Source organism: Podarcis erhardii, assembly GCF_964252035.2.
Source record: "Podarcis erhardii genome assembly, chromosome: 10".
In the NCBI taxonomy this organism is placed as follows: domain Eukaryota; kingdom Metazoa; phylum Chordata; class Lepidosauria; order Squamata; family Lacertidae; genus Podarcis; species Podarcis erhardii.
This window is the reverse complement of record NC_138500.1, coordinates 23,280,592-23,307,431: the sequence shown is the minus strand read 5'-3', so window position 1 is coordinate 23,307,431 and position 26,840 is coordinate 23,280,592. Positions and strand designations below refer to the sequence as shown.

General features: G+C 43.2%; 1 protein-coding gene across 3 annotated transcripts; it reads right to left on the bottom strand.

Moving 5' to 3' along the window:
• Nucleotides 1–1,942: 1,942 nt before the first annotated feature.
• LOC309351086 (cystine/glutamate transporter-like) lies at nt 1,943–25,186 on the bottom strand. Of its 3 annotated transcripts, none has more exons than XM_081878432.1 (14): nt 25,049–25,186; nt 22,665–22,801; nt 16,487–16,789; nt 10,798–10,924; nt 10,211–10,326; nt 9,925–10,050; nt 9,358–9,457; nt 9,225–9,269; nt 8,894–9,017; nt 7,577–7,680; nt 7,090–7,186; nt 6,511–6,660; nt 4,553–4,727; nt 1,943–3,391 (listed from the first exon to the last, which is right to left on the bottom strand). In XM_081878432.1, exons 3-14 carry the CDS (start codon nt 16,680–16,682, stop codon nt 3,327–3,329), a joined length of 1,425 nt encoding a protein of 474 aa, XP_081734558.1. In that variant the 5' UTR covers nt 16,683–16,789; nt 22,665–22,801; nt 25,049–25,186; the 3' UTR covers nt 1,943–3,326. The 3 variants fall into 3 exon arrangements, with proteins under 3 accessions (XP_081734558.1, XP_081734559.1, XP_081734560.1); XM_081878433.1 differs by lacking the exon at nt 25,049–25,186 and adding an exon at nt 23,425–23,560; XM_081878434.1 differs by lacking the exon at nt 25,049–25,186 and adding an exon at nt 23,425–23,560 and having other exon boundaries at nt 22,725–22,801.
• Between the last annotated feature and the right edge of the window lie 1,654 nt (nt 25,187–26,840).

Genomic DNA, 26,840 nt, shown 5'->3' with positions numbered 1-26,840 from the left:
CGTGGACGATTCTGGGGTTGTGGCGCTCATCTTGCTCTATAGGCCAAGGGAGCCAGTGTTTGTCCGCAGACAGCTTCCGGGTCATGTGGCCAGCATGACTAAGCCGCTTCTGGCGATCCAGAGCAGTGCACGGAAACACCGTTTACCTTCCCACTGGAGCGATACCTATTTATCTACTTGCACTTTGACGTGCTTTCGAACTGCTAGGTGGGCAGGAGCTGGGATCGAGCAATGAGAGCTCACCCCGTTGCTGGGATTTGAACCATCGACCTTCCAATCGGCAAGCCCTAGGCTCAGTGGTTTACACCACAGCGCCACCCGCGTCCCTTATAAATAATAAATTATTATTATTATTTGCTAATGATGTCACATTATTAGCCTATAGTTAGGTTTCTCCAGTCTAATCGGAACAACATCATATATTTGCAGAAGCCTTCCCCCCACTACCCTGAACTTTCACAAGAAAGAAAAGTATGTGTGTTTGGACGACAGTGATGGTATACAAACTACCTCCAGTTTACAAGTGCTTTCACCTAAAGTCTGGTTACAATGAATAAGGTAGCAGCTTTGATCCAACGCTTCAACTCTTCCATTAGCATGATAACATATGCAAGATGGCAAGAAAAAAATTATATTAATAACTTCTGAAAACTGTGCTTTATTTCAAACCATTTAATTAGGTGTTCACTGAGTGTATAAAAAGCTTAGAAATGCTGCTTAGATTTTGGACCTAATGTCACTTTAATATGAAAGTTTCCATTGTGAACTTGGATGAGGTTGGAATTTTACCCTCAAAAACATAGAAAACGTTTCACATCTTTTAGCAAACTAAAATGGGAAGTTCAACATTTCCTGTGATTGTCTACCATTTTATACAAAATGTTATATCTCAACAACGACTGTACAGAGTCAGTGTTTATGTAATCACTATCTGCTAAGGTCTTCAGTGCTGATAGAAAGAAGCTTACTAGACAGTTTAGAAAAGCACAAATAAGAAAGTAGTTCAAAGTTGCTTGCCTATTTGGCTACATGATACTAAATCATTCAAACCTGCCAATCATACACATTGAGAGCACTCTCAGTCAGATTTTCATATGTGTATGAAACATTTTTCAGGTGGGATTCCATCACTACCAGCTAATTCAGGTTGCACAGTTAGAACTTATTTGGTGCTCTTGGGCATCAAACTCACTCCCCAACCCACCCAAAATCGGACTTTTTGCAATAAGGAATGTGATGGGTAAATGCACTAGGGATAACATTTGCTTGATTCAGTGTCGTCTAACCTTCCCACACACAAATCAGAATGAATGTGCAATAAATAACCAATGCTGACTGATCTCCCTGCAAACTTTGTGCAAACAAATAAGGATAAAATGCCCAATGAAAAGATCATCTGGAAGTGACCTGGGCTGTATCCAGTGCACAAACAGAAGAGGCCTCCACTAGTGCAATGGGACTGCATCTTCCTTTCCCTCCCACAATCTCACCCACCCACTCCGGGGCACCCTCAAATCTGCTTCAAAAGTTCTGGAGACTTCCTAAGAAAGAAAGAAAGAAAGAAAGAAAGAAAGAAAGAAAGAGTTATGTACTGAGTTGAATAGGCTCCAAATGCAGCAGTCTGATTGGTCCTAGAACAATAGGATTCAGAATGCAGCAGTCTGATTGGTCCTAGAACAATAGGGTCCAGAATGCAGCAGTCTGATTGGTCCACAGGAGCCACCCAATGCAGTTCCAGGTGGAAGTGAATCCACAACCTGATTGGCCTACAGGTGAATCCCAGAATTAGTCAATCACTTGGGGCCCATTGTGTAAATAATGTATATAAAGCAGACATTCTGGGGGGACTTCCATTCCTCCTCACCACTATGAGCTGAATAAAGAGCATGAAATCCACTCTCGACTCCAAGTATATTTCAGAAAGAAGGAAAGCTAGAAAGAAAGCTAGAAAGCTAGCTCCCATTGGTGCCAGTGAAGGCTTTCCTTCTATGGCTGATAGCAAGCCTAAAGAGGAGCAAATTTTGGCAGGATTGTTGCAGAAGAGATAAGGATGTTAAAGACAATAAAACAGGCGTATATGGCATCACATGAATTGAAACATACATTATTTAGCCTCCCTCCCCACACTTTTACATGGATCCATGTACAGATTGTGTTATATTTGACCTGATTTTTATTTTTCATGCTTGCAGGTGCTGAATCCAGGGTTTTGGTTTGTGACCCTCTCAAGTTGCATTCTGTGTTGCAAAACTAATGTTATCATTACTAGTTAATACACAAGCATGTGTCATTTACAGCGTGCTCTCAGTCCATCTTGCAAAGCCATGCACCGTACACAAATGATTATTATTTCTCAGGATCAATAGGGGTAATGCCCCCTAACTGGTGCGATGGCACCAGACTTCACCAAACATTAGCAAGGATAACTGAAGGCAGTAAGCATCACCTGTGAGAATATATGGTAATCATATCCATATTCTTAATTCTACCAGTACTATGAACTTCAAAAGAGGTGTGAAATTGGCTGCTTGAAAGCTGCATCTGGTTTAGTCAATTTCACAAAAAGGAAATTTCCTCCCTCCCACTTTGCAACAGGCTATATGACCACTTGGAATTATATGTGTCCGTCCTTTTACACACTATTAATAATAACAGTAATAACGTGTGTGTGTGTGTGTGTGTGTGTGTGTGTGTGTGTGTGTGTATACCCAAAACAAAATCAGAAGTTTCAGATTTGGGGAGGGCTTCTTTACCATTCTAAAGATGCCCGTTATAATCACATACACGTCTTTTTCAGCAAGGCTTATTTCAGTTTTCTAGAGTCCATCTTGGAGTACATCAAAAACTATCATTGGTCAAGGTACACTGCTCAAATGAAACTTTTTAAAAAATGAGCCTGTGTACCTTGATGACTAACAGCTCTGCAGTACCACTTCAATATCTACAAATAGCTATTGCCTCTACACAGCCAGCATTTAGGGATTGTGTATGCATTCAGACAGACGCATCTCTAGGAGTCTTTCTTCAAGGACCGAATGCTCTCGTGCCCATCTGCATGGCAGATGAGGACAATATCAGGATGCACATGGGCTGTTGCTTGCACAGTCAAAGGTGTGACTCATCTGCACAGGGCTTCCTGTGCCTTTGATTTTTCAGGAACTCTCCATCTGGTATGAAAACACCAAACTGGAAGCAGAAGATGCTCCGATGCAGGCATGCTCCGAGTTGTGAGGGTGGCGTTAAATATAAGCTAGGAGACGTCACCACAAAATCAGAGCTTTGAAGTTCAGGCTTCTGGTTCACCCCTCCAGCTCTCGTTATGCTTCTCAATAAGTCCTGATTTCTTGTTGCACCACCTTCAAGAGGATCTGAAGCTTCAGTGTAAGAGAATCTGTAATAATAAGGGGTTAAAAGTATAAGGGCAAGAGTATTTCATGTTCTGGTGTTCCTAAAGTACGAATTATGTTTCTTCCAAAATTGGAAAAATTAATGTGGAAACAGAATGGGATGGAATTAGGGTTACAAAAAAAGAAGAAGCAAAAATGGCACAACTTAAATATGGACAGATTTGAACCCCTTCCTCAGCCCCCTATCTGCAACATGTGGATATTAATACTGACTTATCTTAAGAAGTTATTGTAAGGATTACAAGGACACAATACATGTAAGCATGTTAAACTCTCAGAAGTACCGGTACTTTATGGATGCTTAGCATCATTATTAATATAATTATTTGATTGCTCAAAACAGAGCTACTTAGAAATGCCCCCATAATATTGGGCGGTAAGTTTGCAATTCCATTTCTCCCTCTCTAGAAGTAGCCACAGGGCTTGTAGCTTGAATCTCAATTGCTTGTACAGGGTGCTCTTCTTGGTTTTTCCTCATCCCCCTCCCAAGTAACATTTCCCTTTGGGCTTCTTGCAATTCCCCTTTGATCAAAGGAACTCAAAATATTGAAGGAGAGCATTTTCTTAGGTAATTTGAAAAAGCTCAAAAATATAATTCATGAAGCTGCAAATTAAACACACCACGGCAGCCATGCCTTCCCCACTGGCATTTTTTTAAGCATTGGGTTTTTCCATTCCATAATAAGCAATTGGAAACACAACTGGCGCTGTTAGGGGTACTTCATAATACTCATTTCGCATTTGTAAGGACACATCTTTCAGTGTGTCAGTACCCACACATTGGAACCCCCTGCCGAATGACATTTTTTGTTTAGACAAGACCCAGATATAGCATGTTGATGTGTGTTTTAATCTGCTTTTAGCTTATCGTTGTTTTTAATTATTTTTGAATGTTATAAATAGCTGTCTGTAACTATTTTTACTGATAGTTTCATAGTTTTATTCTTTTCTGTATGCTGCTTTGCGGGTTCCTCCCCAACACACACAATCATGAAGCATCAATAATCAATCAATAATAAATCTCCCCCTGATTCCTGAGGGAATTCAGCTCTCTACAGCCAGATCAAGCTCTGGCTATGCAGCGATCTTTAAAGAATACCATACTAAATATGATCATTCAAAATTACCCAGCAGTTTCTACTCACAGAATGTGTTGCTGCAACACTTTGGCATTGACCTTTTGATGAACAAATAGTAAACGGGAAACCCACTTAAAACCATGGCACAGCCAATGCTGATATTTACTGGGTCCGAGTAGAAAGACATCGCCACAGTGAAAAGGCAAATGATTGTAAAGGACACAGGAACGAAGAGAGGAACCTGGATAGGAAAACAGAGTTTTACAAGTGGGCCCTGAAAGGCTGAGGAAGTTTGCAGGTGGATCTCACTTCAAAACATTTGAGAAGCAAAAGGAGGACTGGAGGAAAATGAAAGCTCCTAGAGAAAGACGCATATACCTGGAGGTATTTGCAACGCAAATAAAAGGCCTTTGACCCAAGACAAAGGACTGAATGTAATGGTTAGAACTCTAATTAAAATGTTTCTTTGGGGGGGGGGGGGAATCTAACACACCGAATGAGAGCTTTGCCTACACACTGTGTGGTCCAAGTCCTGAGTTCTACAGGGACATCCTTGAGAGGAAAACAAGGTAATTGGGAATTTAAGCTTACAATTCCTCTCCTCTGCCATGCATCCTAATAATAATAATAATCCACATAAGGATTCCATGAGACATGCAAGCATTCTTTTGCTTTAAAAGGTGTGGAAATAAGGGTTCCAGCTTATGTCCACAAGGCGGCAGTAGATGCACATATTATAAGCACTGGTCTTCTCAAATTTAATTTGTATGGTTTCTTCTTGGTGTTTTTTCCCTTCCAAGTTTTGTGAGCGGCTAAAAAAACAGCAAAGCATTACCCCGCATTTTCGAAGTGCTTTTGGTAGTGGCTATGAAGACATACCAAAAGCATGTTATTCCTGATTATGGAAAATAAGGTAGCCAGGTGAAAAAAGGAATCCTGGGCTCTTGCACCTTTAATGTGATGTAGAAGATGGAACTTCAGCTGGTGTAGATTCTCTTGCAAGCGACACCTGCTGACATTTCTTTTTCTATACAGCTATTAAAGGTACAGGAGTCCTCTTTTCACATCTGGCCACCCAAAGAATGATAATGAAAATCCACCCTGGGACACCTTAGAAGTAGGGCGAATATTTCTTCTCTAAGCAAACGAGCAATTCATGTTTGTTGTTTATTTGTATCCCACCACCCTTCCTTCAAGGAACACTGGGCAGCATACATAGCTCTCCTCCCTAGGGGCAGAGGAGAAATTCTGTTTGGTATGCATTAAAGCAGAATCTCTCAAATTCACACTTTCTCCGAACAATGTGTACAAAAATGGACATATTGGGGGAGTGTGCGCATTAAATGAAGACATTGGGGGAAATGACATACAAAAATCCATTATATTATGGGAAATAGCTTGCAACAATGTGTACATTAGGCAAAAGCGCATCGAAAAATGGGCTTCTTAGGAGAAAATTGCCCAAAAATGCTTAGAATTTTCATGAGGTTCTTTTTTTTTTTTAAAAAAAAAAAAAAGCAAATTACTGCAGAACACAGAAAACAAAATTTAATAATGGATAAATGAGAAACTGAGAGGTGCAAAATTGACAGATCCTTCCATCCCTATTCTGCCCCCCCCCATTTTATCCTCACAACAACCCCCAGTCAGGCTGAGAGGCAGTGTGCCTGCTTTGAGATCACAAGATGCCGTATGATGCTCTAAACTGCTCAGAGGTTTCTTTGAAATATGGAGCGCTATATGAATTTCCTTTTAAAATGTCTGAGTTGGGGGGCTGAACATAGGTCACCTATTTCTTTTTAACCACTTAACACTGTTTCTGATCAGTTGTTGATGGGTGTGATATTTGTTGGGCCTACTCTGAGGTGGGATCTGAACCAGGGATCACTTGGCTCACAGCTCCAGCTCTTAACTACTTACTCTTACTTATTAGCACAGAGAGATGGGTCTAAGTACATACCTGGTCTAAAATAAAGAGCAACAGAGGGAGAATCATGGGAGAAAACAGGCCAGCAGACCCTTACCTTGAATGGGCTTGTTATCTCAGGATGACGGCAGCGGTGAACTATCAGCCCAAGGGTGGCTAATCCTATGAAGAGCCACCGGGAGAAGCTGAAGAAGTTCAGCAGGTGGTAGATATCTCCCACACAGATCATGGCTGTGACCAAAGGGAACTGAGGGGTGTATAAGGAGGGGAAATAGATTTAGTAAACCACCATCTCAGATTGAACACACAGACGTAGCTGAAAACCTAGAACAGGGATGGGAAACTTGTGGCCTTTCAGATGTTGCTGGACTGCAAGTTTGTGTACACACTCCCATTTTCTGTGTACCCAGTGCGCTTCCACTCCTGGTGTGGGAAGCAGTGTGCACAAAATGTTAGCCAGAATCCATATCCTGTAGTTTCTTAGGAAATACTGTTCAACCTCAATCTGAATTGAGAAAAAGAATGACCTAGCTGCATTTTAAGCCAGTAATGTGTACACAACTTTTTAGAGTAGGCCCATTGAGACCGACAGTCCTTAAATTACTCATGGGTATCTTAAACATTTCAGTGGGTCTACTCTAAGAATGACTAGGATGGAGTTAACCCATATTCTTACCATCAACATGACTGCTGGTAGGGGTGTATGTCTTTGAATATGGATCATGGAGAAGAGGGGAGGCCATTGCCCTTCTCGTGAAGCCACAAACAAGGTCCTAGAAGGAGAAAATAAATAAGCAGTGAAAGAACGCAATGTATCGGTCTGCAGGGTGGGGAACCTCTAGTAGAGATGCTCAGTGCTGGGGTTCTCTTCCTCAGTTTCATGCTTTGGCCCTCCAGATGTTATTGGACTACAACTCCTATCAGCCCTAGCCAGAACAGCAAATGGCCAGGGGGGGATGGGAGCTATAGTCCAGCAGCAACTGGAGGTTCACATGTCCCCCAGCCCTGATATGTAGCATGTAGTTCATCCCTCAACAACAACAACAACAACAACAACAACAATAATTTATTTATACCCCGCCCATCTGGCTGACCTTCCCCAGCCACTCTGGGCAGCTTCCAATCAAGTGTTAAAAACAAGATTTAAAAAAGAGGTCACTAACCTTGAAAATGTAAAGATTCCTCCATTCATGGTCCCAAAGCAAGACAAGGAAACCAAGATAGGCACCATTGAGATAACACTCCGGCAAGCTTTGTGTGCAAAGCTCTGGAAGAAAAGGCATGTTTGTGTTCAGAAATGTGAGGTTTATAATTATTGGTGAAGGAAAACCACTGAGTGGCCTTCAGTGAAAGCAGGCATGATATGCTACAGAGCTCTGTTTCATTCTGATTTCATATTTACTTGTTATTCTCCATGCCTCCCAAATCCCTGATTTTTGCTTGTCTTACTCATTTTACAAAAGGCTTAAAGACATTATTACAAGGCCCTATCAGCACGACGGGTTTCCCAGACTTGGATCTCCAGCAGCTTTTGGATTCCAGCTCCCATCATACCAGTGGTCAGGGATGATGGAAACTGTAGTCCCAAAACAGCTGGAGACATATATTTAAAGCATCACCATGCCACTTTAAATAGTCATGGCTTCCCCCAAAGAGTCCTGGAAACTGTAGTTTGTAAAGGGCAATGAAAGTTGATAGGAGACCCTAATTCCATCCACAGAGCTACAATTCCCAGAGCTCCCTGGGAAAAGGGGTTGACTCTTAAATCTCTCAGGGAACTGTAGGTCTGTGAGGGGACTTGCATCAGCACCACCAATAGGCAAGGCTGCTGGGAGCTGAAGTCCAACAACATCTGAAGGGCCACAGATTCCCTTCTCCTAGCTTATGAAAGACTGAGCTAGGGATGGGTGAATCGGTCCATTTCAGTTTCTCAAATTTTCAGTCTTATTCAGCTCTCCACATTTACACGTTCCTTTGAGAATTCTTTTATAGCTATATATAGAAGTCCTTCTGGAAATTCACCAGCATTTTAATGCAAATTTCTCCTAATAGAGGCGTTCCTCGCAGTTTTGCCTAATATATACATTTCTGCAAAGCAATTCCCCCTAAAATAATGCCTGTTTGTATGTTGGGCTGTTAATGCTGTGAGCCGCTCCATCATAGTCTCAGGTTGTCTATATGTGTAAATAAACTCTATATCATAAAGACACCACAGTCTCTGCTGACCCTCATTCCAAGGAAACTGAACCCTGGAACCCCCGGAATCTCACACTGCTCAGAGACTGGGGTGGCGCACATACAATGGTTTTCTCTTCTGAGACTTGTCGATAACCAAACAACTCCTCATTCTGCAGAGGCTGAATTTAATTGCCACTGTCTTACATTCCAGTCCTCTCCCCTCCATCTACTGAAAACTGAACCCTCTTGGGGAAGAAGGGGAATTAATCTGATATTAACTACAACATTGGCTTTCGACTCACCACAGCTACTGCCTGGGAGGCCAGAACATCTGCTGCTGTCAGTACCGTGTAATAGGAAACATTAGTAAGCATATAACCCACAATCACAGTGATCACAGACACAATCACTGCCAGAGGAATATTTCTACAAACAAAATGGGGAGGGGGAGAGAAAAGGATAGTCAGTACAACTGTTCCCATGTACATGCAAAATTGCATTGTATTGTTTTTTATTATATATATATATGAAGCCTGTGCCTTGATGGAATAATCCATCCCTGTTCAAAACAGCTTCAGAAATACATTAAGCAGGGTCAAATACAGATATTTTTTAACTGGTCTTTTGACTCACCGCTCTGGCTTCACTAGTTCTTCTCGCACAAAACTAGTTTGAAACCTGCATTGTGGGAGAGAAAGGAACAGATTTCAGTGGCCCTGACAGTTTATAAGTGAATATCTTAAAAATGTATGTCATTTATGCATACCATCCTGAATAGGCAAACATCCCTGCATAAAAAGCCAAAGGAAGCTTGTCCAAAGCAAGGGTCTGAGCATTGAAAGCATCCTGGAAATTTTCTGTATGGCCTAAAGAAAACCATACAGTTAGAGAGCAGAGTATGATAAAAATAGACACGTTCCTAAGAAAGATGAGCATATAAACAGGCTTCATTTTACCATATACATCTTTGAGATATGGTTCAGGATTACAGCATATACTTTGGATGCAGAAAAGTCTCCAAGTTCAACCCATGCCATTTCCACTTTAAAAGATCGGTTAGGATGTAATAGGGGGCAGGAAACATTCTGCCTGAGCTCTTAGCAGACTTTCTTAGGGATGACATTCTGCAAAGCAGGTGCCACAAATGGAAAGGACCTGTTTCTTATACCCACCCACCCAACTTCAGACTCTGACCACTGCTGTCACTCAAGTGTGTGGGGAGGCAGCTCTCAGGGCAGAATATATGGAGGCTATAATATTTTCTAGAGGCAAGTCCTTGCATTTTGATGGTGGTAATGTTTTATAGCTAATGATAATGAGAATAATGCATTACCTTGAGCTAAAAGTATCATTCCTGGGACGATGATGAGAGTGAGAGCTACCAACTTGACGATGGACAAGAAAGTCAGAAGCCTGGCACTCCAGCTGACACTCCAAGAGTTCAGGATTAGGACAATGTCTGGATTGGAGAGGGTAAAAAGGGCATTTGACCTGCACGCTGGGACTATCTAGTTCAGCTGATGAATTCAGAATACGAAATTAATAATAAGACTCCCATTAATTTGACTGAGTAGCATCCCAAGGAAATAAATGGGGCACAGCTCCTGCTTCATACTTACAGTAGCCAAGAAGAGCAACAAGTTTCACAGCCAGAAGTGGAGCGCCACAGGGTGCAAAAAAGGGGTCCAGGATGTAGCGTCCAAATGCCAGAGCAACAACTGCACTGTTGGCTGGCCTGGAAGGAAAAACTGGCTTATGCATTCTGTAACAAGACTTCAAGAAAACTCTTATTTTTCCCATGCAAAGATGCCACATTCCTGCAAAGTCAAGGAAACTGGGCAGTTGGCTTATTTAAACTGTTGTCTGTGTCCCCTGGAAATTGCTCAGGAGGGAATATGTCCCTAGGGCTGAAGAGAGTTTTCCACCGCTGGCCTAGCTCATCTGGGCTGATATTCCTGGTGGGCGAAGCTGACACAACTCAGAGAAAGGCAGGGCACAAACTTCAGTTAGTTATGAACAGCTGCCATTCACCCAGAAATATTAGACGGCCATTTGCCTGGACTGCCTTTAATATCTGCTTCTTACATGCACAGTTTCTCTCACTGACATTTAAAGGCATAGATTATATACACAACTGCGCCACATGGTTTGAAGCATTCCGACCTCACCTTTAAGTTTATAGCAGGTTGCAGATGGAAAAGCTTACCTTATAGCAAAGTATTCTGCCCATAGGAACAAGAACCCTGGCAGAGGGCCCAGGGTCTCCAAGATATAGATGTAATGGGCTCCAGACTTTGTGATCCGGGTGCCAAGTTCAGCATAACACAGAGCACCTGGAAGTGTTCAGGTAGGAAAGAGCGTAAGCAAATCATCCTAAAGAGTTTTCCTTCACTTCACACATTGACGGGCTATTGGTATCCTGTGGTGGGCTATTGGTCCATGACACACTGACAGGCTATTGGTATCCTGTGGAGGGCTATTGGTCCATGACAGAGAAAAATAGGACCCTCGTGAAAATCCTCACTTAAAGTCACCCAGATTGCAAAGACTTCTGTAGTGGATAAGGCACAAGACTTTAAACAGGGGTTCAGGTCCCTGCTTCATTTGTGACCGTTAATGTTAAAAATCCAGCAAATGGAAGATTTCTGTAGTGAGCCCTTCCCTTGATGCCCTAAGCACAGACTTATTTTGCTTAATGCTTAATCCAGCCTTGAAATGGGCCAATGGTCTGATGCAGTTTAAGACCGCTTCCTATGTTCCTGTTATGTACTGAGTTGAATAGGATCCAAACTGCAGCAGTCTGATTGGTCCTAGAACAATAGGATTCAGAATGCAGCAGTCTGATTGGTCCTAGAACAATGCAGCAGTATGATTGGTTGGCAGGAACCACCCAATCATGCTCCAGATATAAGTGAATCCACAACCTGATTGGCTTACAGTAGAATTCCGGAATTAGCCAATCATGTGCAGCCCATTGTGTAAATAATGTATATAAAGCAGATACTTTGAGGGGACATTCATTCATTCCTCCTCACCACTATGAGCTGAATAAAGAGCATGAAATCACTTTGCGACTCTGAGTATATTTCAGTTCCCACCACTATCTCTGTGTATCAGTAGAAGATGCACAGAGAGAGCTGTCATTCTGAGGTTTTACTTCAAGTGCCCCTGAACTCTTTGGCGCTGTGGGTTAAACCACAGAGCCTAGGACTTGCCGATCAGAAGGTCAGCGGTTCAAATCCCTGCGACGGGGTGAGCTCCCGTTGCTCGGTCCCTGCTCCTGCCAACCTAGCAGTTTGAAAGCACGTCAAAGTGCAAGTAGATAAATAGGTACCACTTCAGCAGGAAGGTAACGGCGTTTCTGTGTGCTGCTCTGGTTTGCCAGAAGCGGCTTAGTCATGCTGGCCACATGACCCAGAAGCTGTACGCTGGCTCCCTCGGCCAATAAAGTGAGATGAGCGCCGCAACCCCAGAGTCGGCCACAACTGGACCTAATGGTCAGGGGTCCCTTTACCTTTTACCTTTAAGTTCTGTTGAATTCAAATGACCTTGCTCCCTAGTCATTCCTAATTACTGCAGTGGTGAAGAGTCATTCCTCATACATTTGCAGAATGGCCACAGACTGGGTTTTTTTTGGGGGGGGGGTCTTCCATTGCCATTTAACACCAACTTTTCCATTCCCCTGCCCTTGTTGTCACTCCTGCACATGCATATATACTTGACCATTGGGGATCACACTTCATGCATCTGATGAAGAAGGCTCTAATCTAGTCTTTTAAAATGTGTTGAGTGTGTATTTTGTGTTTTATATTGTGATTTTATCTTGCGAACTGCTCTGAGGCCTGCAGGTATAGGGCAGTATATAAATTAGAAAATTAATAATAAATAATGATGATGATGATGATGATGATGATCCATGTTTGGCTCTGCCCTCGCCGGTTCTGGAAGGATCTTTTGGGAAAGTCCCATACACCCAGAGACTTTGCTCCTGCCCATTAGGGGAAATAGGAAGCCCTGAACACTTATTTTTTAGATGTCCTTTTTACGATGAGGCACGTAGAGATACCATTAACCCTCATCTGGTGAGGCTTGCTGACCTTCCGGACAAGCCAAAACTCAATTTTCTCCTCTTAGGCAAAAACCACAAGACGACCCGGATGGTCTCCAGATTCTGCGCGCAGATTTGTAGGCACAGAATACCCCCCGTAGCCAGCCTCCTGGGTGTCCCTTGGTCAATCTGCATGTTAGTCTAATCTTAGGTCTTTTCATGTACATGTGACTATTTCAATTTTAATCTACAAGCTGTTATTGTATATTGTTTTAAATGTCTATTTCGCTTTTGTGAAAGTAGTCTCAGATGTGCTTTTTGAACTGGTCTTTGACCGTAATAATAAAATTATTATTTTTATTATTATTATTAGTTGGCAAAGGCAATCATAAAAACCCGTTTGTCTTCAAGGTGCCACAAGACTCTTTGGCATTTTTGCTCCCTAGTACATCGGCTAAGGATTGCAGCCTTCAGAGTGTCAGAGAGCTACTGAAACTAGGGAAACCAGAATGACCCATATCTGCATGAATTGTTTGTGCAACCATTTCACCAACCCATGGAAATTATGACATTAGGAATGATCCATATTGACAACCTGAACTTGAACCTGGAGGCTGTGAAAAATCCATGATGACTCCATATGTGCACCCACAATGGAACCATATGGTCAAAAAACAGCTTTCTTAGATTTTAGCCTGGGTTATTTTTATCCTAAACTTCAGCTGGCAAACTTTCATGTTCTGAGGCCATTCAGATAGAATCACAACCCCCTGTATTTATCATTGGAGAACACTTCCATTGAAAGTTGATTGTTTTGAGGGGTTTTTACAGTAATTCTATACATGTCTATTGAAAAGTAAGCCCCATTGAGACCCTGGAAATTAAGTATATGATTGTAGCCTTCGCTTCCAATTTCTTGTGGGGCAGATGGGAGGAGGGCTCCATTTTGGCTCTCATGGTTTACTCTCAGTTCTCTTCGATGAAAAAGTGCTGTTGAAAAGCCACTGGGAAGGGTGTTTTTGTTTGTTTGTTTTTGCAAAACACCAGCATAACTAGCAATCTATCTACTCTTTTTTTCTGGGGGCAATTTTCCACACAGGTTTTGTGTGATGCCGTGGTTAGTGTGTTGGACTAGAACTGGCTTTACCGGACGTTTGTTGGATGACTTGGTCCAATCACTCTCTGTCTCAGGTCAAATTACCTCACAGAATTGTTGTGAGGATCGAATGGGCAGGATGCATATGTTATTTAGGAAGAGTTGGGTAAAAATGTAACCTCACTTCTTGCAGCAAGGGAACCACCAGAAGGCTCTTGGCGCTGGACCTCAGTGTCCAGGCTGGATGATGGGGGTGGAGACGCTCCTTCAGGTATACAGGACCGAGGCCATTTATATTCCCTTTTGCAGAAGAGGGGCCATAGCTGTCAACGTTTTCCTTTTTTTAAGGGAAATTCCCTTATTCTGAATAGGATTCCTCGCAAGAAAAGGGAAAAGTTGACAGCTATGAGAGGGTCCACGGCTGTGTACAAATCATATACAGTGGTACCTCGGGTTACATACGCTTCAGGTTACATACTCTGATAACCCAGAAATAGTACTTCTGGTTAAGAACTTTGCTTCAGGGTGAGAACAGAAATCGTGCTCCGGCGCCGTGGCAGCAGGAGGAGGCCCCATTAGCTAAAGTGGTGCTTCGGGTTAAGAACAGTTTCAGGTTAAGAACGGACCTCTGGAATGAATTAAGTACTTAACCTGAGGTACCACTGTATTTAAAGCACATTCAAAGCACATCAATCCCCTCCCCCAACAGAAATCCTCGGAACTGTTGTTTATCCCCTCACAGAACGAAAGTTCCCATGATTCGGAGGAGGGGGGGAAGCCATGTGATTTAAATACACTTTAAATGTAGGGTATGTACACAGGCACACATTCTGAAGACAGAGGTCCTATGCTCAGTCCTTGGCATCTTCAGTTAAGGTGGCAGATACTAGGGACACTTGAGCTGACTGGAGTGGTTATGTAATTAAAAGATCCCACAGAAACGACATTGCTCTGTAGAAGAAATGGGGGGCCCATGGCCCTCCAGTTGTTGTGGGACTAAAACTCCTCTCAGCCCAGTCAGCATGGCCAAAGGTCCAGAGCTGATGGGAGTTGTCCTTGGGCAATAGCTGGAGAGTCACAGTTTCCTTCCCCTTGCTGTGTAAGTATCACATGGGTTGTGGGGCTTGCAGGTGGAGAGGGTACATGCCCCTCTTAGACTTCCCAGGTGGAAGAGTTACGCTGAAATACGTAAGATTCATAGAACTGTAGAGTTGGAAGGGTCCACAAGGCTCATCTAGTCCAACCCCCTGCAATGCAGGAATCTTTTGCCCAACCTGGGGCTCAAACCCACGACCCTGAGATGAAGAGTCTCATGCTCTACCGACTGAGCTATCCAGGATGTAGGAGCCAGAGATACAAGAGCCTGTTAGGAAGGCTGCTGTTTGGGAATCTTATGGGTCAAGGGCTTTGAAATGGCCTTCCCAGTTTCATCATGCAATGGGGGTGGGGTGCCTCTTTCACAGGGTTCTTCTGATAAGATCCTAATTCGGATTAGTTACACATTAACCCCATGTGGCTTTAGGAGCGCCTGCTCCAAGTTCAAGGCAGAAGCAAAGGCTCGCAGCATCGCAGGTGCAATGGAGGTGTCACGGGACCAGGGGCTGCTCAGTTGCATCAGGTGCCCAAGTACATCTCAGAAAACAGATTTGCAGGATTGGAGTGTGTACAGAAAAGGGCACAGCTCAGGGGCAGAGCAATTGCCTTGCCAACAGAAGGTCCCAGGTTCAGTCCCTGGAATCTCCGGGTAGGGCTGGGAGAGACCCCTGCCTGAATTCCTGGAGAGCTGCTGCCAGTCAGTGTGGACAATACTGAACTGGATGGACTAGTGGTCTCACTCAGTATGAGGCAGCTTCTTATGTTATTGTCTCTCCTTCTTCAACCACGAGTCAGGATGCAACTGAGCAACAAAAGTGGATTCTATGAGCAAGAGACTGGTACTGATGAACTGGAACAGAACTTCCCAAACTTGGGTCTCTGGACTGTTTTTGGACTACAGCTCCCATCATCCCTGACCACTGTTCTTGCTAGCTAGGGATGATGGGAGTTGTAGTTCAAAAACAGCTGGAGACCCCAGTTTGGGAAACACTGAACTGGAAGAATAAAGATATGGTCCCCTTTAATCAATGGGCTGACGACAAGACAACACTCGCAACATATGAACAAATTGCTTATAGATGCAGACCTTGTTTGGACAAAAATATTGACATTTGGAACAAGCTTATACTGCATATAGTATTTTACTGATAATCATATATGTATTATGACAATATTACTATTTATATTACATATACAGGGGAACCTTGGCTCCCAAACGCCTTGGGAGCGGAACGTTCTGGCTCCCGAACAAACAAAAACCGGAAGTAATAGTTCCAGTTTTCGAACGTTCTTTGGAAACCGAACACCCGGCATGGATTCTGATTGGCTGCAGGAAGTTGCTGCAGCCAATCACAAGCCATGCCTTCGTTCCCAAACTGTTTTGGGAATCGAACAGACTCCCGGAACAGATTAGGTTCGGGAACCAAGGTTCCACTGTATAATAATGTATGGAAATGTTACTGATTATATATAACGTACTATACTATATCTTTTTATTGGTGAGTCAGAATGCTGTCTCAGTTCTGGGTCCTGGGCCAATACGGATTTCATTACTGCAGCTACCAATTCGTTAAGTGATGGGGTGAAACATGGTCCCAATAGGGTTTCTCATCCTCCGAGAGCTGAAAAAGGAGAGGAAAGAAACTCACCACGCACCAAACATAGAGAGGATCCCACAGGCAAACCAGACGACTAAGGAGAGGCCCACATTGCCGGAGTTCTTCAGCACCCCTTGGGGAGAGATGAATATTCCACTGCCTACCATGCTCCCTATGAGGAGCGAGAAAGCTCTCAAGAGGGTGATCTTCTTCCTCAGAAAGACAGCCTCCTCGTTCTTCTTCGATTTCCCCATGGCCTGTGTAGTCCTCTGGAAGAGCCTTCAGGTGTCAAAGATTTGTGGTGCGGAGGTGTGACTTGAATCACCATAGAGGTTCTTCCTGATCCCTCAAATCAGCCTATCTTTAAAAAGAAAGAAGAGCATTTTCAGAGAGACCCTTAGAGGTTGGGACAGGATGTTTTGAAGCAAGCACACAGCTCTCAAACCTATATTTGCATTAATGTGGGAGCAGAGCGCCACTTTCAGGGGGATTATCTGCCACAGAGGATGCTTAACCCTTTCACCAACCTAGTTCTAAAAATGTGTGGATGATGAGCCTCCCTAGCTCAGTATTGTCTACATTAACTGGCACCAGCTCTCCAGGCTCTCAGGCATGGGACTGTCCTAGCCCTTTCCCTCCAGTTATCCATCTTTCTTCCTCACCTGGAAACAAATTGTATCCTCCAGGTGTTTTAAACATTAGTGTTCCTTTCCCGCCCTGCCCCATTTCCCTTTAAACATGTGTTTAAGCACATGCATATGCTTTTAAAATTACTGCACATTAAGCACAGCAAACATTTTTATGGTGCTTTGTAAAGTACCCGAGCACCAGGTGGCTGGGAGACCATTGCACACATAAAGTATTTGTTTCTAGCTTTTTGTTGGTTAAAATGTTACAGCTCACATCTTGTGTGTGCCAATTCTTTAAAAAAAAAACCAACGCAAGACATTAACACATTTAAATGCAATATTTATACATCAAATTATCAGCCAGTAATTCATTCTCATTATGTACCACTATGAATAGGAAAGGAGACAGCCAATACATCCATTCATCAAAGCTGAATGGATGTCACAGTTAATAAGAAGTATTGCTTCCTCTTTCAGTCTCTCTGTATATAGAACTCCGGAAAGTAATAAAGGAAGCCCATTTATCTTTTTTAAAAAAGTTGATTTTCTGCTCCCCTTCATTTATAATGAAGTAACTTGTAAGATTAGGCATGATAGCTGTAGTCAATAAATTGATGAGTGCCATTCTGGAGACACAGTCCAGCACACTGAAGCCCGTAGAAATCAGCTCTGTGCTGGGTTAGGACCACTGTGTTTCCTAATGCTTGCAACTGTTGCAGCAATAAAACAAAATGAAATTATCATGGCATTGTAGAGTTGGGAGGGAACCCAGGGGTCATCTAGTCCAACCACCTGGAAGTAGAAAATAATAATTGATACTAGTGACCCCTCAACGCTTATTGCTATTTTCATGAATGTTAGTCTAATCATACTCGTAATAGGAGGAAGGCACATGGTTCCCTGAGCCAAGAGGAAGAGCCTTCTGACTCCAGTTCTATATGGGCTCTGATGTAGGGTCACCGTATTCCAAGAAGTAAAAATCCAGACACAAAAAGTACTTTTTAAAGGAAAGTTGTTGAGCTTTGTTGTTGACACTAATTCCATCATTGGAAGAACCACGTCAGCCCCAGGCTTGTGTAGATCTTGGCAGAGGGGCACTCCCAGCCTGTCCTAACTGTGTGCTCCTCAGTCTGTGGATCTTGACCTTTGGCCCAGGCAGCAAAATGACTCGGACCAGCCGCACAACACAGTAAGCGGAACTATGGTTCAGCAAGACTGTATGAATGCTAAGGAATCGTACCATGTTGTGCGAAACAGCCTTGTGTCTTAGGGGAAAATATTACCTCTCCTCTAGTCACAGCACGGTCCACTGGGAAGGTAAAGCATCTTGGCTTTGAAGCTGAGTTGCTCTACGTAACAGATTAAAGTGCAAGTATGTTAATCCTCGCAGCTGCACTCTGCATGTGTTTGGAATAAAGGAAATATTTACAAAGCTCGTTTTTGTTTCCTACACTGTGTTGACTGTTGACTCAGATCTCTTTCATTCTACGAAATTGCCCTTTTTGTTGAAGAGTCAGATGGAATTTTAACTGGCAAAAAAGATATGTTATGAAGAAATCTTACATGACACATCATTCCTGTTTCTGAGCATTTTACAGAACAAAAAAGGGGGTGATATCCATCTTTATGCAGTGGATCCTGAGAGTGGATGGGACAGAAACAGAGAGTGTATCAAACTCAAACGAAGAAGAAGAAGAAGAAGAAGAAGAAGAAGAAGAAGAAGAAGTTGTCACCACAATCCAGCCAAAATGATGCAATTTATGTTAATGGCAGACCCTTCAAATGTCCCTATTTTCCAGGGACAGTCCCAGATTTACAGAAGGTGTCCTGGTTTCTGATTTGATCCTGGAATGTCCCACTTTTCCTTAGGATGTCCCTATTTTCATCAGACATGTTGGAGGGTATAGAGTTATACGACCCCCGAGCCAAGGAGATAGGTAACTATACAACCTTTAGAAGACATCTAAAGACAGCCACTTACAGTGGCTGGGGCAACCCTGTCAGATGAACAGCATATAATTATAATTATATTATTATTGAATAGGGCACCCCTATTTTCATTGGAGAAATGTTGGAGGGTATGCAATGGGAGAGCACAGGCTTTACTAGAAGTTATATCCAACACTGCGCAAAGGGTGATCAGCTCATGCAATGGGACTCCCCCTATCCTGACCCCCCAAACCTGATCCAAAGGGACCCCCAGCCCCCTGGAGGACATTTTGAGAGGGAGGGTGAAGTTGCAGGGGAGAAGGAGGAGATGTTCCATTGCCCAAACAGAAGTCTGAAGCATAAGCAAAAAGGCAGAATTTGATAGAACTCTAGGTCACTGACATAAACAGAACCGAAAATATGTCAGTTTTGACCTCTGTGAACAGAGCCATTAAATACACAGGCAGTCACAGGCAGTGCCAGCTTCAAAAACAAATACCTGCAATAAAAATACAGGTCTGGGTAGGCTTGCCGAGAGCAAACAGGTTTTAGCAGGCATCAAAAGGCAGTACAACAAAGGCGTCTGCCTGATATCAATAGGCAGGGAGTTCCAGAGATTTGGTAGTGCTGCACTGAAACGTCAATTTCTCACTAGTGCTGAATGAATGTTATGTGGCACTTGTGAAATCAGTGCTATTTTTCTAGAAAAAGAGGTGCCAGAACTCACCATGGCCCCCTCCCTTGTTTTCTTATAATGGCAATGGCGCCCACCTGAGAGGTGCCAGAACAGAGTTCCAGTGAGTTCTGGCTGGGGAAAAAAGCCCTGTGTAAAAGTGCCCATTCCACAGATATTGTGATCTGTCAGCCATAGGAAATAGGCTTCTAATAGTTAATTGACACCTCATGAACATCTACTATTTGTGTCAAACACTTGCCAAACATGGCAACAGCCAGGAGCAATGGTATGTACATTAAAAACTCAGGGTATAGGCTTGTGACACAAATCTACATAAAGTTTACATAGTGTGCTTTATGTGAATTTAAGGTGGCTTTCAGAGGGACGGGGGGTGAGGGACTTTGGCTCTCCACTGTATCTGGATTGGGCCTCCACAAATCAAGATGGCAGGTGGCTGGAATCTTACCAGCTCTGTGCTTTGCAGCAGACCCAGCTGGCTGTGAAAAGCTTTGAGAAAGTTCTTTGTTGTTGTTGTTTTAAGGGGAGAGGAAAAGGCAAGAGATCTATGTCCCAGTGCAAAAGACATCGTATGGCTTGAGCCCCTCACAGCACCCATGGGCAACCGTGCATAAATATGAGAAGAAACTTACCCCAAAGTTAAAGGAGCCCCATAATAATGTGTTGATGCAGCAGGATTGGTCCCATGGAATGATACTGAAAATATCTTCTCATTTAGACGAAATTGGTGAAAATACCGGTAGGCAGAACACTAAGTTGCAGTTGACCCTTCTTTAAACTTAGCGAGGAACCGAAGGGAAATAAAAAAAGCTCTCCGAGAAAAGCAAGTGAGGAATGCAAGAGCTTTAGGCCCTGCAGATAAGTCGGATTCCAGAGCTGTTGACCAGTAAGAGTAGCTGAGAACAGACGCGCTAACAATAATTGAGCAGCTCAGTTGGTAGAGCATGAGATCTCAGGGTTGGGCGTTCGAGTCCCACGTTGGGCAAAAAGATTCCTTCATTTGCAGCGGGTTTGACTAGATGATCCTTGTGGCCCCTGCCAACTCTACAGTTCTGTGACTAGCTGGATAGTGCAGTGGTTTCTATGTTTGGGGTTACCTTGAAGATTATCTGGAGTTCCTTAGTTCAGATTATAATTAATGGTGGACAAGTGTTCCTTAAAGACAAAGAAAGCTTCTCAGGAAACATACTGGGAGGTCTAGAAAAGGGAGTGACCACTGGGATCCCTCATATAAGTACAGAAGAAAGGCCATAATTCAGTGGTAGAGCATCTGCCTTGCATGCATTTGGAATATTGTGTAAAGCTCTGGTGGCCTCGCTTCAAAAAGGAGTTGGAAAAGGTTCAGAAAACGGCAACCAAAATGATCAAGGAGATACACTGCCATGCCCCAACTCTCCTTGGGGAGAGGGGTTGTAATGAGAATATTTTGCCCAAACCATCAGTCTCCCTACAGCAAGAGTAACCAAAATAGTGCTTTCCAGATGTGGTTGAACCAACCACATTCCAGCCAACACATGACCAATGGTCAGGCATGATGTGAGTTCTAGTCTAACAACTTCTAGAGGGCCCCACATTGGCTACCCTTGCCATACAGGGTTTATACCAGCATTATGGAGCCAGAAGGCTCAAAGAGGTTACTAAAACTCTGCACTGTAGCAACCTGCTCCCTCTTTCTAGGAAGAAAGCAGCCTAATTCAAGGTACTGTGGAATCCCAAGCTCCTGGCCTTCATACTCCAAATACCTGACAGTCACTCCTTGCAGTTTGCGGAAGTCTGCAAAACTTTGGCATTCTGCTAGCTTAGCACCGTCGCTTCTTCAATAAGTTATGAGCAGATGTTCCAGATGTTCCAGAAGAGCTGCGCCTTTCCCTGATGAACCTCATGACCTTCCTCTTTGTTGGTGACCTGGTGAGGGTGGGGAGTGAGTTCTTTTCACTCGCAAGGACAAGCCCCGGGGTCAAAACGAGAGACTTTGCCTCATCGCACAAACTGTTTTTTTAGCTGGATCGGAGAAAACAAAAATAAAGCAAAGCGTCCCCCTGCAGGGTTCCAAAGTTTGAGTAGGCAACAGCTTTCCCAGAAATTCTTGTCCCTTTAACCATTTCAGCTCTGGTGATAGGACGCAGGAGTCCCCGGGGCTCAGGATGAGGATGAATTCGAGGCGGTTCACATTGAAAGGCAAATCTGCCTAATTCGCAACGAAACACAGACACCCTTTGAAATTTGCACTTCTCGGAATTTTGTGGGAAGGCCCCATTCATTATCTGATAGGTTCTCTGCATGGGCAGGATTGCACCCCCCCCAGCTGCACCCATGCTTCCCTGGACTCTGCAAAGGCAGCCCTTAAAACACCCCTCTGTGGCTGTTTCGGGGAGCTGTGATCCCCCTGAGCAATTGCTGGGTGTGGGGTTGCTCTAAAGGCAGTCATGGGAGCTCCCTGCCAGCCACCTTCAAGGCCAAATTTGTAAAGCATTTGCAAACAAAGAGTATTTTGCAGTCTTCATTTTCACCCTCTCATCTAGACATGCAAGCTCTGTGCACTTCACCAGCTGTCTACCTTTCCCTTTAAAGTGCATTTCTTTACCGGGGGGCGGGGATGTTATTGGGTTGTTGTTTTTATTTTGATTATATATTTTGTGGGTTTACAATTCGATTTTGTTCTGTGAACTTCCCTGAGACCTCCAGGTATAGGGCGGTATACAAATTCAATAAATGAGTAAATAAGTAAAATTTCTTGTCCCGATTTCAGCATAGATAAGCACTTGCGCTCATTTTTAACATTTGTCCTATTAACTCATTCTTGGATTGTGAAAGATGTGGAAATACTGAAATACTGATCAACCATAATATTTGGTGCCATTATTACATGAGACTCCTCAAACAAAGGGACAAGTCACCATTTAAATATATTGTCATTTATTATTATTATTATTACTACTATTATTATTATTATGAACTTGATAACAAATAATAACTCGACTTACTTTGTCTTGACCTTGCTTTCTTTTAAATACTGTATTTCATTCACTTGATTTCTTGCTTGCCCTGGAATGTTCTGTCTGCAGCGACCTTCATGAAGTCTTCACAAATAACAGTTCAACGGCTTTTGCTTTTTCCACATCTGTAAAGCAAATGAGAAATCTATATTGACTAAAAACAATGTATCTTTAAAAAAACACACCAAAAAACTCTTCAGCGTCCTATACAGCTTTCACTATGTTTTGAGAGGATATATTTGAAACTAAGCAAAATTCCATACATTCTGATCTCATGCATGTTTACTCAAAAGTAAAAACTCTACTGAGTACAGAGAGGCTTAATTACAAGTGTACATTCGTAACATCGCTTATGAAAATGTGCTCTGATGAATGACTTTCCTGGCTAGGATTGCCAGCTGACCAGGAGGGGGAAAAGTAGTTTGCTCCTCAGCTTTTTTTCCCCAATTCCAAATTTAATAATAAGGCAATTAAATGCATGTTGTCAAACCTGTTCTGTTGTTGTTGTTTTTTTACAGCAGCTTGATTTTCAGAAATCAGCATGTGGAGCTCTCGGTGGTATGAAGATAAACATTTATCGTGTGGTAAATTAAAGGTGGAGGAGCAGGAGCCAGTGAGGAAAAGTTGGCAACCCTGGCCCTGGCCTCTTTCCAGCTCTCTATCAACTCCAGCATAGTGGCTCCCCTTAACTGCTTTGGACCTGAAGGTAATTTATTCAGTAATCTCAGAGATATTTTAAACCACTCACATATTGTTGCAGACCCAGCTCCAAGATAGGTGTCTATGAGTAACATCCAGTGCAGAGGCACAAACTTACTTGGCTCAGTCCCTTAATTCTCCCTCAGAGCAAAACTCCTCCTCTGAAGAGATCACTACTGGGTGCCTTTCTGCTGTTGGTCTCTCAGCTCAGCTGCTATTCATTTTTTATTTTTTACATAAAGCCGTAAGCACAGATTGTGGTTGAGAGAACACATTTTCTTTTGTGACTCTCTGAAAAGTTATGTAACAATTATTATCACTATTTTTTATTTATTTTAGCATCTCCCTGACTGTTGTTATGCGATGCCCAGCTTTGATCAGCTTGCTGCCATTTCTCTTCACCAAAGGCATGGCCTCAAATCAGAAAACCTTAAACCAGCAGAAGTAGCACTGATGCGTTTTTGCTTCATGGATAAGGCAAATTTAGGGACACTGAGCATGGAGTCACACTGAGCATGGAGTACAATGTGCAAAGATGCATTTCCATTCCCAAGGGGCTGAAAGGTTGTTTGCAAAGTCCTTTCATTTATTTAGTTTTTATTAAAAGCAGTTTCTATAACAATTGTAGTTTTTTAAAAGGACATCCTACAGCAAATATCACGATTGCCACAAGGAATCCATATGCCTACAAGAGGTGTGATGTCCATTCACATAAATTACCTTCCTTTTTTTAAAGAGAACTGGCGAAATTTACAAAGGATAGCTCTATAAATGGCGGTTAAACTGTGACAGCTAAATACAGTATCCATATTCAGAGGCAGTCTATCTCCGATTGCCATGTTCTGGGAACACAGGAAAGTAAGAAAAGCCTGCCAGATCAGGCCAACATCTCATCTAGTCCAGCAGCCTGTTTTCACAATGGCCCACCAGATCCCTGTGGGAAACCAGGGAGCAGGATTTGATCACAAGAGAACCCTTCCCTTTTTGTGGTTTCCAGCAACTGGTATTCAGTATCCCAGTACGTTTCCGAGCACAATTCAAAGTGTTGGTGCTAACCTTTAAAGCCCTAAACGGCCTCGGTCCAGTATACCTGAAGGAGCGTCTCCACCCCCATCGTTCTACCCGGACACTAAGATCCAACGCCAAGGGCCTTCTGGCAGTTCCCTCACTGTGGGAAGCCAAGTTACAGGGAACCAGGCAGAGGGCCTTCTCGGTAGTGGCACCTGCCCTGTGGAACGCCCTCCCACCAGATGTCAAAGAGGAGAACAATCACCAGACTTTTAGAAGACACCTGAAGGCAGCCCTCTTTAGGGAAGCTTTAAATGTTTAACAGACTACTGTATTTTAATACTTTGTTGGAAGCCGCCCAGAGTGGCTGGGGATACTCAGCCAGATGGGCGGGGTATAAATAATAATAATAAATAATAGTAATAGTAGTAGTAGTAGTAGTAGTAATGTAGAGCACAGCCATCATGGCTAGTAGCCATTGGCAACCTCATCCTCCCTGACTTTGTCTCACCCAAGTTGATGGCTATTGCTTCCTCCTGAGGCAGTGAGTTCCACAGTTTAACTATGCACTGTTACACTGTCTCTAACTGTGTCCATGCCGTATTATTCACAGCAACGGGAAGAGAAACCCCAAAGAAAGCAAGACTGAAAACACCTCCACTTACCTGACACCACCAGGTTACAACCAAAACACCAGTTTTCCCCCCACACTTCGTTTTTTAAACTAATGAAGTTCTTTGTCCCCGTTGTTTCCAAGAAAACTATCACTTTTCTGCCCTGCACTGCGGAGCATTCATCCTTCAGAGAACTTCACAAACATTAACGAACGGAGCTTTGTGAAGGATAGATAAATACTATTTTCTCCTTTGATTGATAGGTGATGAAATTGAGGCAAAGAGCCATGAAATTAGTTAGCAACATGCAGCAGTGCTGCCAGCTACGTGGGTCTAGAATAATTCCCTTCTAGCACCTACCATTTCCCTCCACTGTTGCCTTGCTCCCCCCCCCCCCGCCTCAATCTCTTCTCAAAAGAAAACAACGATCTCTTTAATTTTCTGAAGAAAATACCTAGAAAACTGAAGACCAGATCAGTATGAGGGCTGTAATCATTCGTCTCCAAAGGTCAGCTATTGTGAATGGCACATGTTGAGGTTCCATTTGGGAGGCTAAATATGGCCCACAGGCTGGAGGCTCTCCAGCCCTGGCTTCGGTAGTGGCTGGGCTGAAAGTCAGTTGCTTGTCAAATTAATGCCCATTTGATTGCTCTCCTCAGCTCTGTCCAGCCCTGCCTTGCTGGATTCTGCAATGATTATGGCTCTTAGCACCTGTCGCTTTGACTTCTTAGGACAGCATCTACAGCAATGTTCTTTTCTCTCACTGTGCATGCTTGTGAGAAATAGCTCATGTAAGGTGCACTGTTTTGATATCTTTGCTTAGATCAGTGGCAGAACCACTCAGCGCTCCCTTTTCTGGGTGGGGGGAGGGAGTTGTTGAGCTTTTTTGGGGAGGGGGAATCAAGAGCAACAGAGAGGGGCTACACATCAAGAGGGACCAGTATGCATTTGCCGCCCCCCAGAGTTCACAGGACCCCCTGCACCCCCGGGTCAACACGGCCCTGGCCAGTGGTCAAGGTGCTTTGAACTGCCCTGAGATCTACGGATGAAGGGTGGTACACGGACGCCAAACTTTAATTACCGTAGTTTTTATTAAAGGCTTCCTTGTGTAACAAACAAACACATAAAAGTACATACGGTGTCTCCATTTTCAATTCATGTTTACATTCTGTATGAGACACTGTTGTTATATGCATTATGCAACTGGGGGATAGGAGAGAGAGGGAATTTCATGGTGGAATTCTTGTTGCAGGATTTGCCAGTATACATATATGCCATGGCTATTTCTTGCTACACACAATTTTGTAAGTTTCTGTTGTATGTGTTTTTTTAAAAAATAAATAAATTTAAAATTTAAATTTAAAAGCAGCCTCTGAGGCTGCTTTGGAAAGGAAAATAGCAGGAAGTGAGGTCCTGCTTAACCCCTTCCCTTCCTACCGTATGTTTGTCTGTGTTTCCACCACCCAACAGTTTTTCTCTTTGTGAGGGAAAAAGATACAGAGAACCCCGTAACTGTTCCACGCATGTGGGAAAGCAGTTTGTGAGGGTGGGGCGGGGGGGCTGATTTTAAGCAAACAAATGGCAGAAAAGGCAATGGTTTTTGTTTTTGTTTTTTAAAAATCCTTCTCCCTCCCCATGGTAGCCTAATAGGCTGCTTTTCAGTTTTTTAAAATGGGGGTAAGACACACATAACTCTGCAATATGTAGTTGGACTCAATTCCTTTTAAAATTATTATTTGGAGCAGAAGAACCTGACAGATTTATAATTTGCCAATAAACTCTCTGGGGGAAGTCTAGATTCTTTACCAAAAGGCAAACAAAGTTTCAGGCCTTTGGGACATGG